The following is a 27,362-nucleotide window of genomic DNA, read 5'->3' on the forward strand; positions in this document are numbered from 1 at the left end:
TTTTTTTTTTTAAGTTTATTAATTTATTTTGAGAGAGTGGGGGAGAGAGCGAGAATCCCAAGCAGGCATGTGGGGCTTGAACTCACAAACCATGAGATCATGACCTGAGTCAAAACTGAGGGCGCTTAACCAGCTGAACCACCCAGGAGCCCTAGGGATCTATTTTGACGTATAGACTAAAGCTACATTGTTATTTATTTAGGTCACCCAGTTTTTCCAGTAATAGTTATTAAATAATACACATTCTATATAGATTTGAAATGCTACCTTCGTCACATGCTGATCTTTCTTTCCATTTGAGTCTCCCTGGAGACTCTGAATTTGACCTGCTTGATCATGCTTTAGCCTCATTAGTGTAGGTCACTGTTTGTCCCAAAGTATGGTGTGTGATGATTTAGGTGGCACATGAAGGCACATTGTAAAAACTGAGCAGTGTTAATTTCAGTATAACTAGGGTGTCAGATCCGTGATTTCTCTGAAATGCTTGCTCATGATGAGGTCAGAGTAGGGGGTTGTCAGCCAGGTGTCAGTGTTTGGTGGCTGCAGTTTGGGAATATGGGCATACAGAGTATGGACTACATACACGGCCCGTGTGGCTAGTGTGCATTTCTGTCCACTGAGCCTCCCTATGCATTGTCGTGGGGTTTATTTTTCTAGCAGCCTGATGAATTTCACTTTCAGGAATTGATAGTTATTTTGCTAGTGTGAGCTACACACAGGTATTGGTGATAGCAAATTGGGATTATGTCTGTGCCTGTATTTTTTCCCACCCGACTGCTGTGCCTGACGTGGATTGGGTTTTATAACAACAGAAAAATATGTCATTTTTGAAGTCTGAAGGTCAAGATTGTCTTGTAAATTAAGGCACTAAGGATAATTATGATTGTCATCATATGTCTTCATTTATAATAAGGACCACATTAGCGAGCCCCTGGAACTAGCTTTTTAGTCTCGTAAGCTTACAGCCTGCATAGGAGGAAGCACAGATCAAACAAATGATAAGATTTTTGAGACGTGGCTTCTCATGCGCTGGCTGAGAGAGTGAACCTATCCCATTATGAGCCCGGTCTCCATGTAAAAGCACCGTGCTCAAGCTTTATTTTGAAACCATAAGGCATACCACCCCTAAACCGTTAAACTTTGGGGGAACAAACAGGAAAGATTTCTGAACAGCCTGAAAGTAAGTGCAGAATGGGACGGTGAATTAAATTAATGAAAAGTTGAGAACGCTTCATCTGGGGTATTGTATTTAATTACAAAGGCTAAGCTGCTAATTGGCCAAAGGTATGATGAAAAGTGACTTTGGTAACAAAGCAAAAAACCTCCTTGTCCAGTGAGTTAGTTCGAGGATCACTTAGAGACAAGTATGGCCAGTTTTCAGTCTCCAGGGAAGACAGAGCTGGTCTGTACACACTGAGGCGCTCACTGATGCTTTGAGATGAACATGAGCTGAATAAATAAACAAGTCTAACTTCTGTCTAGCTCCTCTTTTAATCTTCTTAACCTTTTAAAACCCATTGATGACTTTGTGACAGACAGTAACATAGACGTAATGTGTGGTGTTGTGGAAAAGCAGAGCTGGGCCAGACGCCGTGGTGGTCCAGTAGGGGGTTTGGTCCAGCGAGGTCCCGCAGCAGAAGCTAGATAGCCTCTCCTAGCCGAAGGGTGGTCTTGTCCCTTGCCCGTGTTTGAGAGGAGTACCTAACAGAGCGTCCGTTCGTCACTCCTGCGTAGGGGATTTAGTCCTCTAGCTTTGTGAAGATGGGGGCAGTCGTGACCAACACCCTCTTCTCTCCATCCTGAGAGCAGAAAGGTCTCCTCTTGTCCGTCACTTCAAGAGGAGCGTCAGATCTTTGTGATGTAAACCTTTTTTTTACCTTGAGCCATGGGAAGTACATCTTGACTGTGGGGGAAAGAATTGGGAACAACTTGAAGAAAGTACTTTGAATACCACGCGTACGGAGTTGAGTGAAGGTGTCCCTGAGCAGGGTGAGTGGGTGGGCACAAGCCCCATCCCTTTTCTAAAATCACCCCGAGACTAGTACCAAATAAAAGGGCGCATTCAGAAGGTCGGGCCCTGGACGCTTTCTTGAAACTGAAGTTTGTTGAACCATAGCCACACCTGGTGTTCTGGTTAGGAATTCATTTTCAGAATCCAATTCTGTCAGAGAAGGGGAATAAATAACATTTGCCTGATCTAATGATGGACATGTGAGTTTGTATTCTCTGTGGTGTTCAATATCAAAATTAAAAAATAAAATTATAGACTTATCTTCCTCTGAAGCTTTACATAGCACCTCATACTCCTTTATTGGGATGGTAAACTGTTCTTTTGCTTTGAGGAACTTAGTTTCTTTTTTTTAATTTTTATCTTTCATTTATTTAAAAAAATTTTTTGATGTTTATTTATTTTTGAGAGAGAGAAAGAGACAGAGTACAAGCAGGGGAGGGGCAGAGAGACAGGGACACCCAGAATCCGAAGCAGTTCCAGGCTCCGAGCTGTCAGCGCAGAGCCCGATGTGGGGCTCGAACCCACGAACCGTGAGATCATGATCTGAGCCAAAGTCGGATGCTCAACCGACTGAGCCACCCGGGCACCCCAGGAACTTAGTTTCTGATAATTGTGATCCAGTGTTTCCTTTTTAATTTAGCTGATTTGAAATGTAGCAATGCAGTTTTGTTTTCATGGTGTTGAGTTTTAGGAGGAACTGGAGCTCAAGGCAGCAGTACCGTAGGGCTCGTGGTGGCCTCGTGCCTTCGCGCTGGTGGGCCCGGTCACCTGGGTGGTGTCTGCGGGGTTCTCCACGTTCGCTGTCTGTCCCGTAGTAGTTGATAAAGTGCTTGAGGAGGTACTTTGAGATCAGGCAAATCCTGTTTTTTTCCTCAAACTCTGTCCACTAACTTTAGCATGTCTCCGTAGCTCTTGTCTGCAGTGTTTATTACTGTGGTGTTTGGTGATGCCTTTCCTCTCTCCTCCTTTTATTTTTTTATTTTTTATTTTTTTAAATTTTTTTTTTCAACATTTTTAATTTATTTTTGGGACAGAGAGAGACAGAGCATGAACGGGGGAGGGGCAGAGAGAGAGGGAGACACAGAATCGGAAACAGGCTCCAGGCTCCGAGCCATCAGCCCAGAGCCTGACGCGGGGCTCGAACTCACGGACCGCGAGATCGTGACCTGGCTGAAGTCGGACGCTCAACCGACTGCGCCACCCAGGCGCCCCTCTCCTCCTTTTATTAACTGCATTCTGTGAGAAGAGATTTTTCTTCTCTCTTGTTTATATATTTATTTGATTATGTAAGTATGGAGGCATAGCTGGTGTATTTTACCGTATGCAGTAACGTCTAATGCCATCATCATTGCATAACCTCTCTCTAATTGTACGAGAATATTGGAAAAGCTCGGATTGAGGAGGAGAGTCCAAGATACAAAAGGGAAAGGTGGAGGAACTGCTATGGATCGGTAAAGGAGTAGGAAAAAAAAGGGAATTAACTTCAGTGTAGGACCCTGGATGGGACCCTAGAACGGGCAGGGATCTTCAGTGTAAAAATTGGTAAATGTCTAATGAAATTTGTGGTTCAGTTAGTGATATTGGCCCCATGTTAATTTCCTGTTCTTGCTAATTGCAGTCTGGTTATGAAGGGGGACTAGGGTAAGAGACCGAGGGGATTAGGGAACTCACTATATCATTTCTGCAACTCTGTCTAAAATGAGTTCAGAGTTCAAAGTTTTAAAGGTTTAAAGAATAATACTAAGTGAATAACGATGTGGATGGCATAGCTGTGCTAAAGCGTGTGACAGTGGCAGAGGAGTGTCCCTGAGACGCTGGTGTAGGTGGTGGTCTTGCTGGAGGGGGAGGGGCCTCCGTGCGGGGAGTCACCTTTCTTCACTCTTCCCTCTGTCCAGGTGCGTCCAGACGTGATCCTCCCTGTGCCGTCCTCCACCTTCCAGCCTCTGTGCCTGGGTACTGCGGACGATGTGGCATGTGTGGCTGTGACTCCCCACCTTTGCCGCCTCCCCCGCCCGCCCCCACCCCCGCTTTCTGCCGTAACTGACCGTGGACTCACTGTGGTGTGGGTTACTCTGTGGGCTCAGTCAGGGTTTGCTGTGGGGACGTGTTCAGACACTTGTCTCTACGGGCGGGCTTAGAGTGTCCAGAAGGGCAGCTTGGCGGTCAGAGGAGCTGGCCTGTCCACCTGAGCAGTCATACTTTCCAGATGGAGTTGGGCTCACCAACATTTGGAAGAGTGATTGATTAAGTAAGGAATGTTGATGAGATTTCTGATACTTACAACATTTTGAAATTATTTGCTGACCTCCTGAGGGAGTTTAGAACATTGGAATTATTGGTTGGATTTAGGATTTGTTTGGCCACTATTCCGATTTTGGTGGCACTAAATGTGGGTAGATGGATGAGGGCCTTTCTAATACCCGCCTCAATAGATAAGTGATTTTACATTCTAGTCAACTTTAAAATCTTTCCAGTTTCAGATTTCCCAGTTGTACCTTTATTCTTTCTAAATTTAATCCTTCATTCATTCAGTTGGGCACAGTGCTAGATATCGGGATTATAAACACCAAGACACAGGCCTTGTTCTGAAGGAATTTATAATTTATTGAAGGAGAAACATACAATTAAAGTTACCTTTACTCTTTCCTCTCTGCAGGTGCATTAAGATAAAAAACATTTTTCTCTTTAAATAGACACTTTGTTTTACCTGTAAGTGATAAAACCCTGTAAATCTAGACCCTGCTAAATATTTCACATTGTTAGGCTTGTGTGGTTAGAGCTTGGTCCGCAGGGTCGCGGCCGTGGGCTCTCCGCCTGTGTGGCTGTGGGCCCCGCGGGGCTGCTTCCTCTCCTGCCTCGCGGTCCGCGCCTGCTCGTTCCCAGACTGGGGCCCAACGTGTACCTCCCTGTGCTCGGATCATTCCTTACTTGCGGCTGGAACTGATGGAGTTCAAGTTTTACTCTCTGATCTTCTGCTCGGAGGGCTGACAGTGCACTCCTCCCCAGACCAACTGTGCCCACGCCAGCGCTCAGTGGCTAGCGCTCCGTGGCACAGAGTGTTGAACGGTGATCTGCCCATGGTGGAGGCCGTGTCCTTGTGGGTGACACCCACGTTGCCTCCGTGGTTTTGATTAGCGCAGATAGTCGCGTGCTCCGTGCCCTTCCACGAGCGTCTTCTGCGCCGAGGCCGTCGTCGCCTCGGCGAACTCCCGGCGGATGGTGTGGAGGAACGGGAATGACGATGGCCTCCGAGGGGGAGCTTCATGGGCGAGAGGACGTTTAAGCGGAGTCTCACCCGAGACGAGCGCGGCTTGGGTGCGTGCTGGGGTCAGGAGGGAAGCGGGGCCGCCCTGGGCAGAAGGGAGCAGGGCTTGAGGCCTAGGGATCGTGGGAGAGATGCGCCTGAGGCAGCACCAGGAGATGGCCCATGAGGAGCCGGGAGGAGAAGTGTTTTGGCCATGATACCCCCATGCTAAGGCTGTGTTGGAACTTGATCCCTCCGAGGACATTGGTGGTTGTCAGACTAGGTTCTCTGATAGGATGACTAACACGAAATAGAAAATAAGGGCAGTGTAGTAACGTTTTACATAAATTTGGTTAATTTAAATGAACATTGAGAAGAGATGCTTGCTTGCTTGCTTGCTTTTTCTTTTTTAGTGTTTATTTATTTCTGAGAGACAGTGCAAGCCAGGGAGGGGCAGAGAGAGAGGGAGACACAGAATCTGAAGCAGGTTCAGGCTCCAAGCTGTCAGCACACCGCCCGATGTGGGGCTCGAACTCACAAACTGTGGGATCATGACCTGAGCCAAAGTCGGACGCTTAACCGACTGAGCCTCCCAGGCGCCCCGAGAAGAGATGATTCTTATATTTGACCTTCAGTGATCTTTTAGGAAACGATTGAGAATAGGTTGCAGTTTTTTGTTGGCTTTAAAGGGCTGGCAGCTATGATCCAGAAGGAGTCACAGGGGTCTCAGCTGAACCATTGCTTTTGTTCACTGCTAACTCACGAGTCGCACCCCCGTCTCCGTGGCCCTGAATTGCGAGGGTATCATCGCCTCCCTCCCATCCCTGCCGCCGTGGTGTGGGCTCCGCAGCCAGAGCTGGAGCCCTCGGGCCCATCCTTGGCCCGGAGCGGACTCACCCACGGTCATCGCTGAGTGCGGTTCATCCTGGCTCAGCTGTCTCGTGCGCTGTCCCTCCGCCCGCACGGTTTCCCATCTCGTCGTCCTGCTCAACACCGCCTTCTAGGTTGCCTCTCAGATTTGCCGTTTCTTAGCGTTCCTCAGTGGCTGAGGCAGAGCCCCTCTTTCCCCGCGCTTGGACCCTGTTTGTACCTCGGTGCACGGGGGTGAACTGTCCACCTTGTTCAGGGTTACTGCTGAGTAACGGCGTCTGGCACACAGCGCGTCCTCAGTAAGCAGGCTTCTTTGTCCTCCTGCCGCACTGTGAGCTCCTTGGGAGCAGGTGCCGTACTTTGAAAATATCTAGGGCCTAGCATGATACACGATTCGCTGAGTACCTGCTGAGTGAATAGATATTCCTCCTGAGCCTCATTTGAATGTCTTTTGAATGGGGACCACGCGGAGCGGCTCTGGCCCTGATCTGGAAGTTGGTTACTGTTCAGGGGCCGCATAGGGATGATCTACGTAATTTATAGACATCGATTGTGTGGTCTGTCGCCCTTTCCTTTGTGCTGGGCCGGCTTTTTACGGCAGCCTCTGTGTCCTGCTCTGATTACTTAGTTCACCTTTTCTAGACATTCTGTATCCTGTGCTTCTGAACTCTGAACTTCTGAACTCTGTCAGATTTTGGTGATTAAGACTTTTTTCTGTGGCCTCCTTCTCCCCATCAGCCTCCTTTCTGATATATCTTCCAGATTACTTATGTCTTATGAAGACAAAGAATTTTTTTGATTTCTCAAAATGTAAAATAATAATGTTCTTTTTTGAAGTAAATGGTATATTGCTTAGTGGGTTAATAAGTTCTAGACCACCTGTGTTCAGGTCCTGGACCTTCCACTCTCACACCGCGACGAGGGAAGCCCTCCGTCCGTGTTGGCCTCCGCGTGTTGCAGCTGTGTCCTCCCCTCGTCCCTCCTGTGTAGGGCACGGTGCTTGGGTGTAGACAAATCAGTGCTGGTGGCAGCCAGTGCTGTTCTTAGAGTTGACTTTGTGGTGTGCCTGACTTGATGTGCGAGTTTGGCTGACCCCTCCCTGTAGCCCCTTTTCTTTTTTCTGCGGGATATTTCGGGAGCATGAGTATTCTCTGAAAGGCCTTTTCAGTTTCCAAAGTACAATTTTATTGTTGAAGTTACATATCAGGCTTTGGTGTGTGTCTGTATATCCAGTATTTTGGATTGCTTGCTTGCTATACTTCCTTTATTCTTTTTAAATGAATTGTCTTTTGAGTAGGAGACTGTATAGCCCCTGAGCACAGGTAGGAGGAGTGATCATGTTTATACGATGTCCCGTGTCCAGGGAATTTGACTTACAGGCCACGAGAAGTTAAGAATACTCAACCGTCAACACTGTCTCTTGTGCTTGTGTGGCGCCTCCCGCATCATAAGCTTCAGACTTAAATAGAATTTGTAAGAAATTCTAGTATTGAGTTAGAAGCTAGTTGTGTGTTTTGAGAGCTAGCACCCGTTTTGATTTTGAAGCTATCGATGCCTCGGTACCGTGTTGCTGGAACCCAAAAGTGCTTTTCAGCTGGTGTGCTTACTGCGTCTTTTAGACTGCTTTGTTCTACTTAAAGGGAGTGCTCATCAGTCATGTCGTAAGCATTTGTTGGATACATACGCATGTCGGACGTGGAAGTAAATGAGAGCAGCAAGGTGGAGGGAACCATGAGGTCCTGGAGCCCGCGGTACCGGGCTCTGGGGTTAGTGAGGATGATGAGCTCGTTTGTGTGGGCAAGTAAATCTGGTGCCTGTTTCGCCAGCGTGGACCATTTTGGCTTGTTTGATTTCAGACATGAAATATGTTTTTTCATAGTTGTTCCAGGTATACCATTTTAAGAAATCTCAGCTCTTTAGCTATAACCAAATAATGAACATATATTAAATCTGGACAAACGGAGATAGAAGGAAAAGAAATTATGGACACAGGGATAATGGCTAGAAATTGGTCTATATTATTCTCTAGAAGCTGTCCATAATTCTCAGCATCATAACTTTGTACTTTTTACTATATAGAGTTTCCATTCTCCCTACTCCTTTTAATTAAAATTTAAAACAAAATATTTTTCTGACTTTGAACATGTGGTAGATAAAGGCTTTTTATTTGAATTCAAGAAATGAAATTTTCTTTTTATAAAAAATTTTTTAAAGTTTATTTTGAGAGAGAGTATATGTGCACGCGTGTGCATGAGTGGGTTAGGCAGAGAGAGGGAGAGAGAGAATCCCAAGCAGGCTTCACACTGTCAGCACAGAGCCTGATGCAGGGCTTGAACCCACAAACTGAGATCATGACCTGAGCTGAGATCAAGAGTGGATGCTTAACCGACTGAGCCACTGAGGCACGTGCCCAAGAAATGAAATTTTCTATAGTGGAAAATGGAGGATTTCTTTTCTTTCCTTAATGCTTATTTATTTTTGAGAGACTCAGAGACAGAGCATGAGTGGTGTAGGGGCAGAGAGAGAGAGGGAGACACAGAATCTGAAGCAGGCTCCAGGCTCTGAGCTGTCCGCACAGAGCCTGACCCGGGGCTCAAACCCACGAACCATAAAGTCATGACCTGAGCTGAAGTCGGACACTTAACTGACTGAGCCACCCAGGCACCACTGTCCCCCCCCCCCCTTTTTTTTGAGTAAGCTCTACTCCCTACGTGGGGCTTGAATTCATGACCCAAGATCAAGAGTCGTATGCATGGCCTACTGACTGAGCCAGCCAGGTGCCTGGATTTATTTCTTTGGTTTCAATTTTGTCGGTGAGAAATTTTTCATTCTGCACACTGTTGATTCACATATCAATGTATAATTTTTTTAATGTTTATTTTTGGGAGGGAGAGAGAGAGAGCACGTGCACACACGGGCAGGGGAAGGGTAGAGAGAGGGGGACAGAGGATCCAAAGCAGGCTCTGCACTGACAGCAGAGAGCTGACGGGAGGGGGGGGTGGGCTCAAACTCCTGAACCAGGAGATCATGACATGAGCCGAAGTTGGACACAACTGACTTGGCCACCCAGGCGCCCCTCAATGTATAATTTTAAATCGGCTTAATTACTGGGGCGCCTGGGTGGCTCAGTCGGTTGAGCGTCTGACTTCAGCTCAGGTCATGATCTCGCGGTCCGTGAGTTCGAGCCCCGCGTCGGGCTCTGTGCTGACAGCTCGGAGCCCGGAGCCTGTTTCGGATTCTGTGTCTCCCTCTCTCTCTGCCCCTCCCCTGCTCATGCTCTGTCTCTGTCTCAAAAATAAATAAAAACATTAAAAAAATTTTTAATTGGCTTAATTACTTGCCTTCTGACACTATTTTGATGGTGTGTTTGTTTTTGTTAAGAAATTTATTTATTTTTGTAATGATTCATATATAATGTCTTGGACTGTTAGTTTTAGTTTGAATTACATTTGTAAAAATAAAATGCCCATTCACTGTAAACTGGAACACTTTGGGGGAGAGGAGAGTTGTCTTTACGTATTTTTATTTTATTAGGAATGTTTAACTTTCCCATTGATTGCTTTGGTTCCTTCTACATACCGAGTAATTTTGTTCAAAATTTAGTTTTACTTACGATGAAAAAAGATTTTTTTTAACATTCAGTAACAGTACAGAAATTGTTTTATCAAAATTTTTATTGAGATAATTGTACACTCATGTTCAGCTGTTAGGAATAATATAGAAAGGTCTCTTGTTTGCCTTGCCTGATTTCCCCTGGGAGTTATATTTTGCAAAACTAGTGTGATAATCACAACCAGGATATTGACATTGATATAATGCATTGACATTATTCAGATATTTCTGGTTTCACTTGAAGTCTCTTGTGTGTGTAAAGAAATCAGAGTTCATTCCTGGAAAACTACTGTTAGTTAAAATACTAACTTTAATTAGATCTGTCATCTGGCGGGAGGGAACCATTTACCCTCGTGTGCTCAGATTTCTCATTAAGTCAGGATGTTTGTATGATGCTTAGAATCCCTTTTGGGTCAAAACATTCTATAATTTTTGTATGAGAGCATTTTAGAATTTGAAAGTATAACCTTCTTTCTCTTTTCTCTTTTTGTGTTTAGGAAGAAAAGGCTTCTCTTTTACATCGTACTCAGGAAGAAAGAAGAAAGAGAGAGGTAAAAACAGTTTTATAATAGTCTCTTTAGAGAAACATTTTTCCATAGCATTTAAATAAGGGTTGATTTTGCTGTTATATATATGCATGGTATGCATATGCATATATACATATTTTTACGTCTATGAAACGTTAGAAACATTTCTGGATTTTTTGGATTTTATAATAAGTAATTTATTCTGGAACCACTGTGGAAAAGATGGACTACAAGGGCAGTTTCCAGAATACAGGGGGAAAACAGGCTTTTATAAAGTTCAGTTGCTTGCTTGTGATATGGTTTCCAGAAGATCTAGAAAGACTTAGTATATAACGCTCATCTTTTGCCAAGCAGAAGCAAACTCACTGTGAAGGCAGTTACCATAACTCTTTGTGAAGAAGTAAAATAGATGAAAGGAGCTGTGACATTTGTTGTTTTATTCTTTCTTTTTTTAAATGTCTGTTTATTTATTTTGAGAGAGAGCGCACGCACGTGCGCACATGTGGAGGAGGGGCAGAGAGAGGGAGAGGGGATGATCCCAGGCAGCCTCGTGCTGTCAGCACAGAACCCGACACGGGGCCCGGTCCCACGAACCCTGAGGTCATGACCTCATGGCACCAAGAGTCAGATGCTTAACTGGCTGAGCCACCCAGGCGCCCCTTTTATTCTTTATTTTACATTTCATCTTTCTGGTGACAGTGGCTTTATTTTATTGGTTAATCAGCAATTATGGTATTTTAGGCCTATTTTTCTAGATTTTTATTTTGTTTTCTAATAATTCATTTGTTCCTTTAAGAAATACTAATTGAGAGCTTGTTACATTCCAGGGACTGCTCTGCCTACAGGGGACACAGGTAGTAAATAAGACCATGTTCTGGGCGCTTGGGATTCTCTCCCTCTCTCTGTCCCTCCCCCGCTCATCATGCACTTGCACGCTCTCTCTTCTCTCTCTCTCTCAAAAAAAAAAAAAAAAAAAAAAAGCTTAAAAAGGGCGGATAGTGTTCTTGTGTGGTTATAGAACACAGAGATTCACCAAGCTATTGAGACGGTGCTGCGTGCTGTGAGTGAGGTAGAGTGATGTGATAATAACTGGGAAGGCCTGCTTTCGGGTAGGGCATTCAGGGAAGGACTCTCCGAGCTGGGTAGAGAGTTGAGCAGGATTCCTGAAGGAGGAAAAAGAAGCTCCTGTGGAAAGCTGGAGGAAGAACTTTCTTGGTGCAGGAAGCAGCAAATATGGAGACTTTCAGGTGGGGTTTCTCACCCTCAGCACTGTTGACATCTTGGACTCATTAATTCCTTGTTGTGGGCTTTATCCTGTACATCGAGGGGTGTGTAGCAGCCTCCAGGGCCTCTGTTCTACCCACTAGATGCCACAGCACTCCCTCCCTCTGGTTGAGATAACCAAAAATGTCTCCAGAAGTTACCAAATGTGGTAAAATTGCTCACAGTTGAAAATGACCATTTATTGGTTAATGTCTTTTATCTTTTCTGGAAAACTCTCAGCTCTCGTCCCTTCCAATAGTGTTTTAGCTCCATTCTTCCTCTCCTCTTCTTGGACTCAGATTACTTATGTATTTGACCTTGGCCTTATCCCATACTCTTCTGTATATTTATCCTTTTGAATATTTCGGCTTTGGTTTGGGTATTTCTTCTGACCTAACTTCTAATTTACAGATTATCTCTTTATCAGTGTCTGATTGTCACATAATATCCATTAACCTGTGGATTTCAGATTTTTATTTTAGTTCTAGAATTTTCTTTGATTCTTTTAATTTTATGAACATTTTAATTTTAATTGTCTTTTAATTTCGTGAATATAACTGTAGATTATTAAAGATAGTTTTTAAGCTCCAGTATTTGGATCACCTGTGGGTTTGTTGTTTGTCCTCTTGATTTTTAGTTCTTGTCTTTTGCCCGATTGTTTTGGTTGAATACTGACATTCTGTATTCCAAAATGAAGAGAGATCTACAGGCTCTTGATGATGATCTCTTCTTTCTGGAAAGCATTGCATTTTATTTTGGCCGGCAGTAGGGAGAGGGATGGGTCACCTTTAAATAATACAGAGTCGAGCTGATCTACGGCTGGTCTTCAGTCCTTGTCAGGATCCATCTGTTTCCAGTCCAGCTGAGATGCAGCCCTTAGGTCCCGGTCCCAGCCAGGACACTGGAATGTCACCGAGACTTCCTCCTCAGTGAACAACCGAATGCATAAAAATGGTTAGAAAACTCATGGGACAGTATATGGGTCTTTAATTAGGTGCTCTTAGAATCATCGTAGTAGTGAATAGAGTCCCAAACTAGGTTTAAGCTCAGGGCTTCCTTCTCTGTAACCACTTGAAGCTCGGAAAGCACGCTTGCGCGACCTGATTGGTCTTCTGGGTGAGTGTGTGTGTGCCTTTCAGGCCTGGCAGGTGGCACTCACCTGCCAGGTGGCACAGAAAGCATGAGACAGTGTCACGTGGTAAGATGGGCACAACTTTCAGTGTCACGCCCGAGTGTGAATCCTGACTCCCTTAGGTCTTTCGGCACCGGTGTCTTTATGGAAATTTCAGCTTCTGCATCGTGAAACCGGGAGTGACGTTCATCTAAGGTTGTCAGGCGTCTCGGGGTTGGCGCGTCGTAGACTTTCAAGCGGTGGTGGCTACGTTGCTTGCGATGACGATGTGAAAAAAAACTTTGTTTTGCTAGGTCACTGGAAATTTTCAAGACAGTCTTAGGTCAGTCAAACCTAGAGTTTCCGCTTTGAAATGAGAAAGTGACTTTTAAAATTGATGTTCGTGTCCGTTTTCCTTCCTGTATTGAAAACCGCAGTTGTTATCGGAAGTCTCACTGTGCTGGGAGGAGTGGAAGGTGGTGTCGCCATTTTGGCAAACAGTCCGGTAGCTCCTCACGTGCTAGTCCTGCTCGTGGGCGTGCACCCAAGAGAAACGTAACCGTGTCCACGCGAAACTTTGACATGAGTGTGTGCGGCCGCGATGTTCGCAGCAGCCCAGAGTGGGAACCGCCCGAGTGTCTCTCGGGCGGTAAATGGTAAACCGTGGGACGGCCGCACGATGAAATACCGTACGTACTGGCCGTAAAAAGCAGTGGAGTACCGACACGTGACGCGACACGGCTCAACCTTGAAAATGTCGTGCCAGGTGAACAAGGCCTGACACAAAAGGCCGCGCGTTGTCCGACTCCACGATAAGAAATGTCCGGAAGAGGCAATCCCGGGCAGACGGAAATTCGGTCAGTGGTTGCCGTGGATGTGGGGGGACCCGGGAGAGGGAACGAGAGACGAGTGCTAGTGGGAACAGGGGGTGTGGAGTGGCCGATGAAAGTATTCTCAAAGTAGATGGTGGTGGTAGTTGAACCTTGAAGATTTTAAAGACTGCTAAGCGGTACGCTTGAAAGATGGAATTTTGTGGTATGTAAATTCTGTAGTTGTTCTGTTTTTAAGTCTTTACTAGCTAAATGTCAATTCACTCCGACCAATTGTTCCTTCCTCCCTTCATCATGCAGGAGGAAAGGCGAAGATTGAAAAATGCAATAATCATACAGTCATTTATTCGAGGCTATCGAGACCGGAAACAGCAAGTAAGTTTGCTTTCAGGCTGAGAAAGAATTGGAAAGGCCTGCCAGAGTTTGTTTCAGATAGGGCCTCGGAGTCTTAGAAGTGGAATCGTTTTGTGGGGATTTGGGTACACCCGTTTCATGGCAGTTAATGTTGATAATAGCGTTTTCCCCAGAAATTAACCGTATTCGTTTATATTTACGTAAAGATTTACAGATAGGGGAGTTTTGAGGTGATTTTTAAATAATAAAAATAGAAACACGGGCTGCAGCTCAAGATCAAAGCGGAAGGAGGCGGCGGAAGACCATTTTAGGGGAGTGGAGGGTTTTTATTCCAGTCCAGGTTTTCTGGGTTTCGTTTCCCCCTTTCCCAAGAGCTGCCCCATCACGGCCCCCTCACTGCGCCCCCGCCGTGCAGACCCCAGGGCGCATGTGGACCGCGCCGCCCGCCCGTCACGCCCGTCACGCCCGTCACGCCCGTCACGCCCGTCACGCCCCTCACGCCCGTCACGCCCGTCACGCCCGTCACGCCCGTCACGCCCGTGTGTGGTTTGTCTCGTCTCCAGCACTCCATCCAGAGAAGCGCCTTTGACCGCTACGCCAGCGCCTCGCAGTCCGGTGGCACTTTCTCCGTTGCCAGTGGTCCCAACCTTACCCTTTTGGTGAGGCGGCTTCTGTTTTTCTACAAACAGAACGAAGACTCAAAACGTTTGGTGAGTGTTAACTGTGTTCTCACTTATCGTTATTTATGGATTTTCCGGTGTTTTTTTTTTAACGGGGCCAGATAACCCCGCAAAGGCGTATGTCTTTCTGAACTTCCCTCAGCCCGCCACGATAGGCCATCTTTGTGCTGTTGCGTTTCACCTCTTAGAGAGCGATAGAAATTTTCAGTAGTTTTTTTCATTTCTTTATTATGGAAAATGTCAAATATAAGAAAAAGTAGAATAATCTGGTGAGCCATCCTCCACGTACCCATTACTGAGCGCTGGTAGTCAGCAACACCTCTCTCACCCAGAGCCCCACGTACCTGTGCCTTCAGTCACTCTTGCGATGCGCACCTAAGTATCACAGCATGTTATCTGTAAATATTTTAAAGTGTATTTATTGGGGGAGGGGGCAGAGAGAGAGGGAGAGAGAATCCTAAGCAGGCTCCGTGCTGTCAGTGTGGAGCCAGACGCCAGGCTTGACCTCACAGATGGTGAGATCATGACCTGAACCTAAATCAGGAGTCCCAGACACTTAATGGACTGAGCCACCCCGGTGCCCCTGTAAATACTTTAATATGAATCTGTGACGTACAGGGCCTTGCTCTACTGGAGGGGTGGTGGGAGGGGGGATGGGCTAAATGGGGAAGGGGCATTAAGGAATCTACTCCTGAAATCATTGTTGCAGTAGATGCTAACTAATTTGGATGTAAATTTAAAAAAAAATTAAATTAAAAAAATTTTAAAAAACAATTAAAATCAAGTTAATTTCTAAAAAACAAATTCAGAATATAATTGTAGTACTTCAAAATTTTATAGCCTTCTGATGTAATCGGTGATGAGGAACAGTGTTGAAAAATACCTATGGATGCATAGATGAATAAACTTTGAAAAAATGTAACTTGTTACTGTGTCGTCTCTCAGGAAATATTAAGAGATTTCTGTGTACTCGTTCGGTTAGATACATATTTATTCTCGGAAATTCTTGTTTACTTGTAATAAAAATTTCAGATTATATTAAACGAGGTACACAATGAAAAGTCAGTCTTCCACACCCCAACCATACATACTAGAAAATCCCCAGAGGAAATGTAAATACAGGGGACAAAGGGACACTTTATTGTGGATCTGGTGTTTGGTTTTAATTTTCTTTAATTATTCTGGAGTTAATAATTGCCTCACTTTTGTTTAATTTTCTTGGGGTCTCTTGATAAAGTCGTCTTCCACTTTTGACAGGACTATGATGCTTCTCAGTGTAATTTTCCGTGACTGAAGATGTCAGATAGTCTGATGCTTTGTTTTCCCCGGAGCTATTCTTGGCTTTCCGAAACCTTTGCCCCGGTTTGGATCCTTGGCTTCTCATTATCTTGGGAAAGTCATTCGCTTTGCTTCGGTTTTGGATCCTCCTTCCCGATTCCATTATCTTTTTGCTTTCTTGGTTTACTCCCTTCATATCCTCAGTTGACTTCCCAAGAAAGGGTGAATAAGGTGTTTTTAAAAGTTGACGCATCTGCGTTTAGGAAATGATAACAATAAGTTAGGCAAAGTAAGTGTTTAAAGTAGTGATAGTACAGCCTTTCGGATGCCGTTGGTACATTTGTCAAGGTTGTAAAATACAGTATCCGAACGCAGTCCAGAGTGTTTAAGTGTCACTACTGCTTTGGGCTTTCTTATTTCATAGGCAACTTGAATCATAATTACTTGATTAATATATTTGCACCTTAGTCTGGAAGTTTCTATAATTGCCCTTGAGATTTTTCTAATGTTTAGTTACAGTACATGCTGTTTTTATTTGTTAATAGACGGCGCATAATTGAGAATGAACTGCGTGTCCGATTGGCAGAAAGTATTGTATCCTATTAGTTCCTGAGAAAAGACGGACAGGTTAGCTCCAGACACCTCGTGAAGAAAGCTTGTGTGTAGGCAAGTTCATACTTGGAATGGGTCACAGAAATGATTTTCCCGAAACTTAGGACACGCTCTTAGCTTGTTTTATAAAACGCTTTTGCGGGGCGCCTGCCTGGGTGGCTCAGTCGGTGAAGCGTCCGACTTCAGCTCAGGTCGTGATCTCGCGGTTTGTGAGTCCGAGCCGCATGTCGGGCTATCTGCTGTAAGCACGGAGCCCGCTTCGGATCCTCTGTCCCCCTCTCTTTCTGTCCCTCCCCCACTTGCATGTTCTCTCTCTCTCTCTCTCTCTCAAAACTGAACATTAAAAAAAAAAAATGCTTTTGGGCGCCTGGGTGGCTCAGTCGGTTAAGCATCCGACTTCAGCTCAGGTCACGATCTCGCGGTCCATGAGTTCGAGCCCCACGTCGGGCTCTGTGCTGACTGCTCAGAGCCTGGAGCCTGTTTCAGATTCTGTGTCTCCCTCTCTTTCTGACCTTCCCCCGTTCATGCTCTGTCTCTCTCTGTCTCAAAAATAAATAAACGTTAAAAAAAAAATTAAAAAAAAAAAGCTTTTGCGTGAATATTTTGTCTGATAACAATTTTATATGAAATAAGTGTTCCCGTCAGAGGAGAAACGCCTTAAAGAGAACAGGCAGAGGGAAGGTTATGTGGCACATTGATAAGTAGCCACATTTAAGAAGCCGTCTTAATTTTAACTCGTTCTAATGGGTCTGATGAAGTGAACAAAAAACAGTTTTATGAAAATGTGGCAGAGAAAGTAGAAGAGATTCCTCATTAAGTCCTGAGTTTTCGAAATCATTTCTGGTAGCCACACCCATAGTAGGTAGGCCTCCGGGATGCAAGTCAGACAGAAATCGAACTCAGCATCCGCGGAGTTCACTGACCAGTCGTTGTGTCCAGGAGACTGGGCAGTTCTGGCCACATCCCTGACTTTTTTTTCCCCCCAACTCTACTGAGGTATAGTTGACAAGTAAAGTTGTAGGATAGGTAAAGGGTACACCATGATGATTGGACGAATGTCGACATTGTGAAAGGATCTCTCCTTTCTCCGTCGCCTGGCATCCTACATGGGAATAGTGGGGCCCTGTGATTGCCTTTCCTACCCAAATTTCATGGACGTAGGGAAGGGGAATATCCAAAAGGAAAGGATGCTGGAGACACAGAGGCAAAAAGTAAAAAGTAGAAACTGATATCCTTATGTACATTATGATTAATACTATAGTTCTCATTTATTTTTCCCTGTGGATTGCTGATTGTTGCAAATGAACTGTTTTTATTTCAGATTCAGATGAGTCTTTTTGTTAATGTTTGTTGATTCATTTTTTGAGAGAGAGAGAGGCAGACACAGAATCCGAAGCAGGCTCCAGGCTCTGAGCTGTCAGCACAGAGCCCGACGTGCGACTCGCACTCACGAACCTTGAGATCGTGACCTGAGCCGAAGTCGGGTGCTCAACCGACTGAGCTGCCCAGGCGCCCCTAGAAGATTTACTTTTTATCATGTTTGATTAAGTATCTCCTTAGCAATTCAGGAAATTTGGAGTGTTATGCAATGCAGTAAACAGTGAGCTTTTATGGATTGAGAGTGACCTATACATATGTTTTGCTGTTTCAGATATGGATGTATCAGAACTTAATTAAACACAGCTCTCTGTTTGTCCAGCAGTTGGATGGATCTGAGAGACTTACATGCTTATTTCAAATAAAGAGATTGATGAGCCTCTGCTGCAGGTAAATCCCATCTAGTCCGCTCCTTGCTCCAGGTGTGCCATGTCTTGAAGGCGTCTTTGAAGATGATAGGCACTGGGAGAGATCCAGGCATTGTAAGAATCCTACACGATGCTTGCGATCGTTGATTTTTTTCGTCTGTTTCTCCCTTTGTGATTGTGCATTTTTCCTCTCCGTGAACCCAATGCCGCCGTGCTGTTTGGCACATAGTAAGCACTGCAAAAAAATGTGAGTGACAGAATGTGTGATTATTTTCCTGTCTACCTTTGAGTCCTGCCTCTGTTCAGAGACACCCGCTAGTAGAGCAGAGTGGTTCAGGCCTTACTGTAGTGAGCGAGAGTAATTGAAGGGGGCTCAGGGTGACATTCGCCATCCAGTACACGTGTGAAGACTTTTTTCTTTTTTACAGGTTATTGCAGAACTGTAATGACGACAGTTTGAATGTTGCACTTCCAATGAGAATGCTTGAGGTGTTTTCGTCTGAGAATACTTACTTGCCTGTTTTACGAGACGCCAGCTACGTGGTGTCCATAATTGAACAGATTTTGCACTACATGATTCAAAATGGTAAGTAGCAGCTAGGCTCAGGGCTGTGGGTTGGCGTTACCGTGCGAGTGCGCGCAATGGGGTGCTCGGTGCGGCTTGCGCACGGGCTCTAGACCCCCACGTGGGACGGACCGGGCGCCGTGCCCTACCGGGGGTGTGCACCGCTGAGGGGTGTGTGCCCGATTTGTCCTGGGCTCCACCCGCCCCGAACACCTGGATATGCCCACTGGCTATGTAAAGCGGGCTTTGCACTGGCCTGCTGCTTGGAAATGAAGCACACGGACGCAGGCTGTCGGAAACCTCTCCGGGTCCTCCCACAGCCGGTCCTCCCGCGTCCTGAGCTGGTAGGAGCGGCGGTGCCGCGAGTCCGTGAGCTCTGGCAGCGGGAAGCCTGTCTCAGGAAAAAGCACACTTTGTCTTCATGTCAGTTCAGTGGAGGAGAGTTAAAGATGCTTCGTTGGTTTGGATTTTCTTACTGACCGGGTGTGAGAGCTTTTATGTCCCGACACCCTTCTGAACGTGCCTGTCATGTGACATACAATGACCTGGGTCTGAAATTCTTGTGCAGACACATCAGTGACTCTGTTTCGGAGAAAGACTATGAAACACCCATGGTTTCTAAGGCTTTTATGACAAATGAAGCGGGGTGTGAAACACACATTTAAAAATCTGGTTCCCAGTGTTCTCACAGGTCAAACCCTTCAGGGTGTGGACTTCAGAGGTTTTAGTGGTAAGAGGAGCTATAGGTGATTCTGGAATGCAGTAGTCACTGATGAAAACATAAATAAGTTTCCTTTTGTTTTTTGGAGGTGATGGGTTAATCTAGGCTAAATCTAGCTAGTTGAATCCTCAGTAAAAAACTGTAAACATTAAGTTCTTACACCCCCCAACCTTACTCTTTGGTTTAAAAAGAAAGAAAGAAACCCTACTTCATCTGTTGAAAAGTTAGGGAGCCAACTAAAAGTAATTGAAATTTGTGCAATTTGATCTTTGAAGAAACAACTTAATGGTAATTAGAAACGGTCCTTTGTACCAGTCGATGCATTATTATGCACGTTGACTTAAGGCTAAGCAGTCAGTGAGAATCTTTAGTTTTCTTGTTTTCCAAAAGTATAAAGAAGATAACTAAGACTGCATTATTTTGTGTCGAGAACCCAAGTCTCGCGCCGAAACCGCCACTTCGAGCTTCTGGCATCTTCTGTTGTAAAGGCACTTTGTTGTTTTGATAAATTACTTCCTGACTTTTTTTTTCTTTAATTGCTGAACTACAGCTAACCTACAGTTACATTAGTTTCAGGTGCAACAGTTCTGTACAAGCGTCAGTGCTCGCCACGATAAGGGCGATCGCCAGCCGTCACCACGCGGCATTTCTGTTCCCTGTGCTGCGCTTTTCACCTCTGTGACTTCTTTATTTAACTGGAAGTTCGTACCTCTTACTTCCATTCACCCGATTCTCCCTCACAGTATTAGTCTATAAAGTTTTGGCATTATTTATTAATCACAGTTTCTATTATACGTTACGAGCTGTGACTTAACGTGAAGCTTTTTAACAAGCGCAGCTGAACTTAGTTCTCTAGTCACGCTGTCAGCTAATCTCTTCAATACTTACTTAGATTGATGTTGATACATTAGTGCTCTAATATTTAAAAAAATTTTCTTGACGTGGTGTTTTTTAAAATTCTTGATAGATTCCCTATGCTGTACTTCTTTAAATCTCTGTGACTGACTTATTTTATGACTGGAAAATTGTATCTCTTAATCCCCTTAATCTCTTTCACGCACTTAGATCTTTCAGTTTCATAGCAGAGGAGCTTCAAGCTTCCCTGTTTCACTAGTGATCAAAACATACGAGGTTTGAAATGGGCGTAGTTACAAAGTAGTTCTAAAGAGGGCGGCCCCGCCGGCTCAGCTGGTAGAGCAGGTGACTCTTGATGTCGCGGTTGTGAGTTCGAGCCTCATGTTGAATGTAGAGATTACTTAAAATCTTCAAAAAAAAAAAAAAAAAAAAGTACGTCTAAAGATAGAGTACGGAGTAGTCAGTGTTAATGGTCATAAGGTCATAACTCAAGTACAGATCTATGTAGGACTGTTTTCATAAAGTAAACCAAGCAAATGGATTTTATTTTATTTTATTTCATTTTATTTTATTTTACTTTATTTTATTTTTTGAGAGGGAGAGCACAGGAAGTGAGGGGGGGAGGAAGAGAGAGGGAGAGGGAGAGAGAATCTTAGACTGTATACCCAGTGCGAAGATGGATGCAAAAACCTAACTTTTGCAGGGCTCGATCTCATGACAGTGAAATCGTGACCTGAGTCATACGCTTAACTGTCTGAGCCACCCAGGTGCCCCAGATTGTGTTTTTAATGTGCACCACCAAACGTGTCTGGACAATACTTAGATGTTCACGATCTACACCTGAAGATTGTCCCTATTGCTTTATAAAAAAGTGACAAATACATATAAAGACTGAATGATTTGGATCATTGGTGATACCAGAGTTGATGTTTACTGCACCCAGAAATCCCATCAGAAGTTTAGAAAGGTCATAAAAGTTGTTTCTTCTGCGTAAATGCTCTGGTGCCTATATTACTGTCTCCAAAGGTGTCATTTCCTCTAAAAGGAACCTAAGAGTCCCTGGGGGAAAGATGAATCTGGAGGTGCTCCTGGCGAACGTTGGAGCTCAGGGCCCCCCTCCCACAGGTCACTCCGTTGCCCAAAGACAGGACGTTCTGAGAGTCATTGAGTCACTCTGTTGCCCAAAGATAGGACGTTTTGAGAGTCACTGAGGTAATGACTGCAGTGGATTGAAATAACACCAACGTACTCAAGTCTGTGAGTACATGTGGTTCAGAAGTCACAAAACCAGCTACATACTTGGAGGATGCTTAAGAGGCAGATAAAAACCATCATAATATATGGGCCTTAATTGGATCCTGATTCAAACAAACGAGTTAAATAAGATTTTAGCATGAGAAAGTTGGAGATTTGAACACCCATTAGATACTTATGATAGCAAGGAATGACTATTAATTTGTTTTAGCTGTCGTAATGATATTTTTTAAATGTTTATTCTGAGAGAGAGAGAGAGGGGGAGGCACAGAAAATCCCAAGCAGGCTGCACGCCCAGCGTGGAACCTGATAAAGGCTTGATCTCACAACTGTGAGATCATGACCTGAACCGAAATCGAGTTGGATACTTAACTGACTGAGCCACCGAGGCTCCCCTGTCATAATGGTATTTTTAAGAAAAATGAAGTCCTTTGATGATATACTAAAATAATTATATTTTAGATTTGCTTCCCAGTGAGTGGAGGAGTGGGTGATGGGCTATAGTTGACAATTATTGATGGAGGGTGATGGGTACATGGAGTTTATATGCCATTTCAAGCTGCTTATGTAATTAATTTTTTCCTGAATAAAAAGTTCAGGAGGCACCTAGGTGGCTCAGTCAGTGATGCATGTGACTCTTGATCTTGGGGGTGAGTTCGTGCCCCATGTTGGGTGTAGTGATTACTTAAAAAAATGTTAAACTTTAAAAAAAAAAGGAGCCAATAGCTGAGCTATTAAAAAGTTGAGGGGTGGCTGGGTGGCTCAGTGGGTTAAGCGTCTGACTCTTGATTTTGGCTTGGGTCATGATCCCATGGTTTTGAGATCAAGGCCTGCATCGGGCTTTGGGTCAGGCTTTGAGCTGGGCAGGGACCCTGCTTAAGATTCTATCTCTTCCGGGGCACTGGGTGGCTCAGTTGGTTAAGTGTCCGACTTCGGTTCAGGTCATGATCTCACAGCTCGTGATTTCAAGCCCCGCGTCAGGCTCTGTGCTGACGGCTGAGAGCCTGGAGCCTGCTTCAGATTCTGTGTCTCTCTCTCTCTCTCTCTGCCCCTCTCCCGTTCATGCTCTCTCTGAAAAATAAGTAAAATATTTAAAAAAAAAAAAAAGATTCTCTGTCTTCCTCTCTCTCTCTGTTCCTCCCCCACTTGCACAAATGCTGTCTCCCTCCCTCTCCGTCTCTAAAAAAAACAGTTGAAGAATTAACTTAAATTTGGACATATATTTATCAAAAGCATTTAAAAATTGACGCTTTTTTCCCTCTCTTTATGATGAAGGTACCAAATTTTAAATATGTGCTTTTCCTTTCTTTTAGGGTATTATAGATCTCTCTATTTGTTAATTAACAGCAAGCTTCCATCAAGTATTGAATATTCTGATATATCTCGAGTTCCTATAGCAAAAATTTTGCTAGAGAATGTTCTGAAACCATTGCACTTTACTTACAACTCGTGTCCTGAAGGTGCAAGGTGAGAATGGAATAATTTATGGATTTTGTAAGGTCACAAGTTCTGTATCTAATGATAGCTTTTACGTAGTATGCTGTTTTACATAAAGATTTGAAAGTCAGATTTTTACTTTATTAATGTGACTCGGTTTAAAAAAAAATTACTATCTGTTGGGCCTGTGCCCTAACATAAATTTATAATTCGGATGACCTGGTTATTTTCCTGCCTCTGAGCAGCTATTGAAAGATCGAAAGACGCAGCAGAGTTTTCTCAGTAGGGAAGGCACAGAATCGGTTAAGTAAATTTCATGGCGACCTAGTTGGTTTTGGATGTTCAGCTTCGTTTAATTTAGAAGAGAATATTTGGAAAGTTGATTTTCATCAGTGATTTTATGAATAACATGTTTTGACGAAAGCTTCCATTTTCCTTTTTCAGGCAACAAGTTTTTACAGCCTTCACCGAGGCGTTTTTGGTGGCACCTTTTACAGATCAGATTTTTCACTTCATCATTCCGGCCTTAGCAGACGCGCAGACTGTTTTCCCGTACGAGCCCTTTCTGAGTGCACTGTTGTCGCCGGAGAGCAGGTGTCCCGAGACGGGGGGAGGGGCGCCGTGGCTCTTCTTCTTTGTCCTCACTGTCGGCGAGACTTACCTGGGTATGAGATACAGCGTAGGTTTTACCTGACCTCACGTGTATGTAGTGCCAGCAGACCAGTCACACGAAGGGAATCCAGGGGCGGGTGTGTGTTGTCAGGAAGGCCTCTGGGGCGGAATTTCCTGGAAGAGCGTATTTGCTGAAGGTCTGTAGCTTGGACAGTGTCCCTGGGGAAAATTTCCAGGCACAGGAGAAAGACTGATTCAGGGGCGCCTGGCTGGCGTCGTCGGTGGAGCATGTGACTCTCGATCTGGGGGTTGTGAGTTCAAGCCCCATGTTGACTGTAGACGTTATTTTAAAATCTTTGAAGGGCTCCTGGGGGGCTCAGTTGGTCGAGCATCCAGGTCACGATCTCACAGTTCATGGGCTCGAGCCCCAGGTCAGGCTCTGCACTGACAATGCGCAGCCTGCTTGGGATTCGCTTTCTCCCTCTCTGCCTCTCAAAATAAATAAACTTCGGGGCGCCTGGGTGGCTCAGTCGGTTGAGTGTCCGACTTCGGCTCAGGTCGTGATTTCACAGCTCGTGGGTTCGAGCCCCGTGTCGGGCTCTGTGCCGACAGCTCGGAGCCTGGAGCCTGGAGCCTGTGTCTCCCTCTCTCTCTGCCCCTAACCCACTTGCATTCTGTCTCTGTCTCTCTCAAAAATAAACAGTAAGAAACAATTAAAAATAAATACACTTAAAAAAAATACAGTCTTTAAAAAAAATGTCTGATTCAGATACATGTTATGAGGCCACACAGACTAAAAAGAATTTTAAAGTTGAGGGAGAACTGGGGCGCCTGGGAGGCTCAGTCGGTTCAGCGTCCGACTTCAGCTCAGGTCACGATCTCGCGGTTCGTGGGTTCGAGCCCAGCATTGGACAGCTCGGAGCCTGGAGCCTGCTTCGGATTCTATGTCTCCCTCTCTCTCTGCCCCTCCCCTGCTCGCACTCTGTCTCTCTCTGTATCAAAAAGAAATAAAAACATGAAAAAAAAAGTTGAGGGAGAACTGTGAGCATAGGGATGTTATCCCATTCATGCCAAACTTCCTAATATGTGCCTCTTCTGGAATTATAGCACCTTTTTCTGATGTGTTTGAATACATACATCTATACCTGAATTACTAGAATTTTAATACGTTCTGGTCAGAAATGTCTCTCTGAGTGTATGTAAGAAGAATGATACCTGAGTTTTCTAGTTTATTTTTGCTTGCTTTTAACAAAACGTTACTGTCGACTGTTTTGCAAAGGGACCCTCTCTGAGGAAGGACTGCTGGTGTACCTGCGGGTGCTCCAGAGCTCGCTGTCTCGGCTGCCGGCGTCGCCGGCCGGCACAAGCTGTCAGGACCCGGCCAGCGACTCGGAGGACGAGAGTGAAGAGGCGGACAAGCAGCCGAGCGCTCCGGTAAGCTCCCGGGGGCTGCATCGGAGACCACTCCCCCTGATTTCCAGCTCACTCGTAGCTTTGTGTCCGTCCTTCTTCTTAGTGCGTGACTCCTGCACTGAAGCATTCTTGTAAAACCTTCCCGCTGCAGAAAAAGTCCCTTCCCCTCCACTGCCGCCCTGTCCTTCCCGAGGTCACCGTCCCGGCCATTAGGGAGTGAGGATAGTTCTTCCACACCTTCTCCTGCGTACAAGTCCGTGTGGGGTTTTCATGCAAAGTAGGCCATGCTGTGCATTAACTTGTTACTTAGGAGATATTTCCTAGAGCTGAAATTGTTGGATTGAAAGGTTAAGTTCCTAGTTTTCGGGAAGGGCATTTACTGTGCACCAAGCACTGTTTTATTTTTAAGAATTTTTTTATAGCAGCTTTATGGAGATACACTTTACCATAAAATTTACCCTTTTAAAAAAATGACGTGCAGTTCAGTGATTTCTCAGTATATTAACCTAAGTGCAGCCACCACCACTCTGATAGAGCATTTTCATGGTCTGCTCAGAAGCCCGGCCCGTCAGCAGCCGCTGCCCCTCACCCTTCGCCCAACCCCAAGGGGAAGAAAAAGGTTAAGTTCTCCCTTACCCTGTCTTGTGAACGCCAAGTCACGTCTCCCGTTAATTTTTGCCAGTTTTGTGGATGGCAAGCGTTACGATTTATTTGAAAGTGAATTGTGAGTGCGGCATCACATGCAGTGTAAGTCCTTTTCTCCTGTTTCTTACTCAGCATGATCTGCAGTGTCTTTCCAAGGAATAAAAAGCTTCGCATGATACACATAATTTATGTCTTCAGTGATATATCTGCTGCTGGCCTCTTTTGCTCTTCTTACAGAATTGAAATAACTTGAGATATGGCTGTGATAGGTTTAAATTAAACGTTGTATTTTTTTGTCAGGGAATTTCCTGTTGATTAATACCAAATGGAATCCCAGGACGAATATACTGAGGAGTGGTTGGGTTTTCCAGGGGAAGTCCGTGAAAGGCTTGTTAGTACTGCCTTCTGGACACACATAGCTTTGTTAGCAGAGATGAAAACAGTCCTAACAGTACGAGAACACACGTTAGTCATTGCCCTAAGCTTATGGCTGGGGGAAGGACTGGTTGGTTACAGAGGGGCCAAACGGAATGTTTCGGTGGGTGCTGGGACTCCTGCACCCGTCCAAGCTCAGAACTGCACACCAAAATGTGAATTTTTCTTACGGTAAAAAAAAGAAAAAGTGGGATTCTGTAGCTGGAATGTACATAAAACTTTTGTTTTTATTTTAATTTTATTTTATTAAAAAAATTTTTTTTTTTTTTTAACATTTATTTACTATCGAGAGACAGACACAGAGCATGAACAGGGACGGGGCAGATAGAGGGGGAGACACAGAATCCGAAGCAGGCTCCAGGCTCTGAGCTGTCAGCACAGAGCCCGATGCGGGGCTCGAACTCACAAGCTGCGAGATGATGACCTGAGCTGAAGTCAGACGCTTAACCGTCTGAGCCACCCAGGCGCCCCAAAACTTTTGTTTCTAGAAAACACTTAAAAAAATTTTTTTTAACGTTTATTCATTTTTTGAGTGACAGGGAGAGAGCGTGAGTGGAGGTGGGGCAGAGACTGAGGGAGACACAGAATCGGAAGCAGGCTCCAGGCTCCCCAGCTGTCAGCACAGAGCCTGACGGGGGGCTCGGAACTCACAAGCCGCGAGATCATGTCCTGAGCTGAATGAAGTCGGACGCTTAACCGACTGAGCCACCCAGGCACCCCATAGAAGACATTTTTTTTAATGCTTAATTACCTTCTAGAGAATCTGTGAAATTAAAATGCTGTTTATACACAATATAATTTGTACCTATGTGAAGGATGGGGCTATGTCTGCTGGAGGGATGTTAGGAAACCCCTCCTCACTGGGGACACAGACGTGACAGTGGGATATGAAGACACAGGAAGCAGAAAACACTGAGCTCACTTGCTCGTGGTTACAGTTTTATAATATGTAAAAAGTGCAGCTTGATTTTGTTACCTACATTCGGGGGGGGGGGGGGAATTTTACTCCACTTTATTTCTCTTGTGTAATACACAAGGGTTTCAAGGTCTATTTTATTAGATGTATAACTTTGTAATTCCATTTCTTTTTCACTCTTTTTCTCTTCATTTTTCCCTGGCCTTGGTTATTATCACTTCTTTCCTGTCCACATTTGGGTTCAGAACCAGTGACCCGGGTGTAGGCCAGGTACTTACAGACTGACTTAAAATCTTTATTTTTGGGTCACATCTTCTGATGGCTGCTTATACATTGCCTTTTCTTTCCTATGATAATTATTTAGAATCTAAT

The 27,362-nt window shown here is 44.8% G+C and overlaps 1 protein-coding gene across 1 annotated transcript in view; it reads left to right on the forward strand.

Annotated features, from left to right (window-relative positions):
* Nucleotides 1-27,362, forward strand: part of UBE3C (ubiquitin protein ligase E3C) — a 120,420-nt gene that overhangs the window by 16,423 nt on the left and 76,635 nt on the right. The window contains exons 2-9 of the mRNA XM_049642182.1: nucleotides 10,235-10,288; nucleotides 13,769-13,843; nucleotides 14,386-14,532; nucleotides 18,044-18,159; nucleotides 18,566-18,723; nucleotides 22,846-22,999; nucleotides 23,414-23,634; nucleotides 24,861-25,015. Of these exons, the coding sequence (XP_049498139.1) occupies nucleotides 10,235-10,288; nucleotides 13,769-13,843; nucleotides 14,386-14,532; nucleotides 18,044-18,159; nucleotides 18,566-18,723; nucleotides 22,846-22,999; nucleotides 23,414-23,634; nucleotides 24,861-25,015 (1,080 nt within the window). The remainder of the gene's footprint in view (nucleotides 1-10,234; nucleotides 10,289-13,768; nucleotides 13,844-14,385; nucleotides 14,533-18,043; nucleotides 18,160-18,565; nucleotides 18,724-22,845; nucleotides 23,000-23,413; nucleotides 23,635-24,860; nucleotides 25,016-27,362) is intronic.

The sequence above is a fragment of the Panthera uncia genome, chromosome A2 (assembly GCF_023721935.1).
Source record: "Panthera uncia isolate 11264 chromosome A2, Puncia_PCG_1.0, whole genome shotgun sequence".
Taxonomy (NCBI): domain Eukaryota; kingdom Metazoa; phylum Chordata; class Mammalia; order Carnivora; family Felidae; genus Panthera; species Panthera uncia.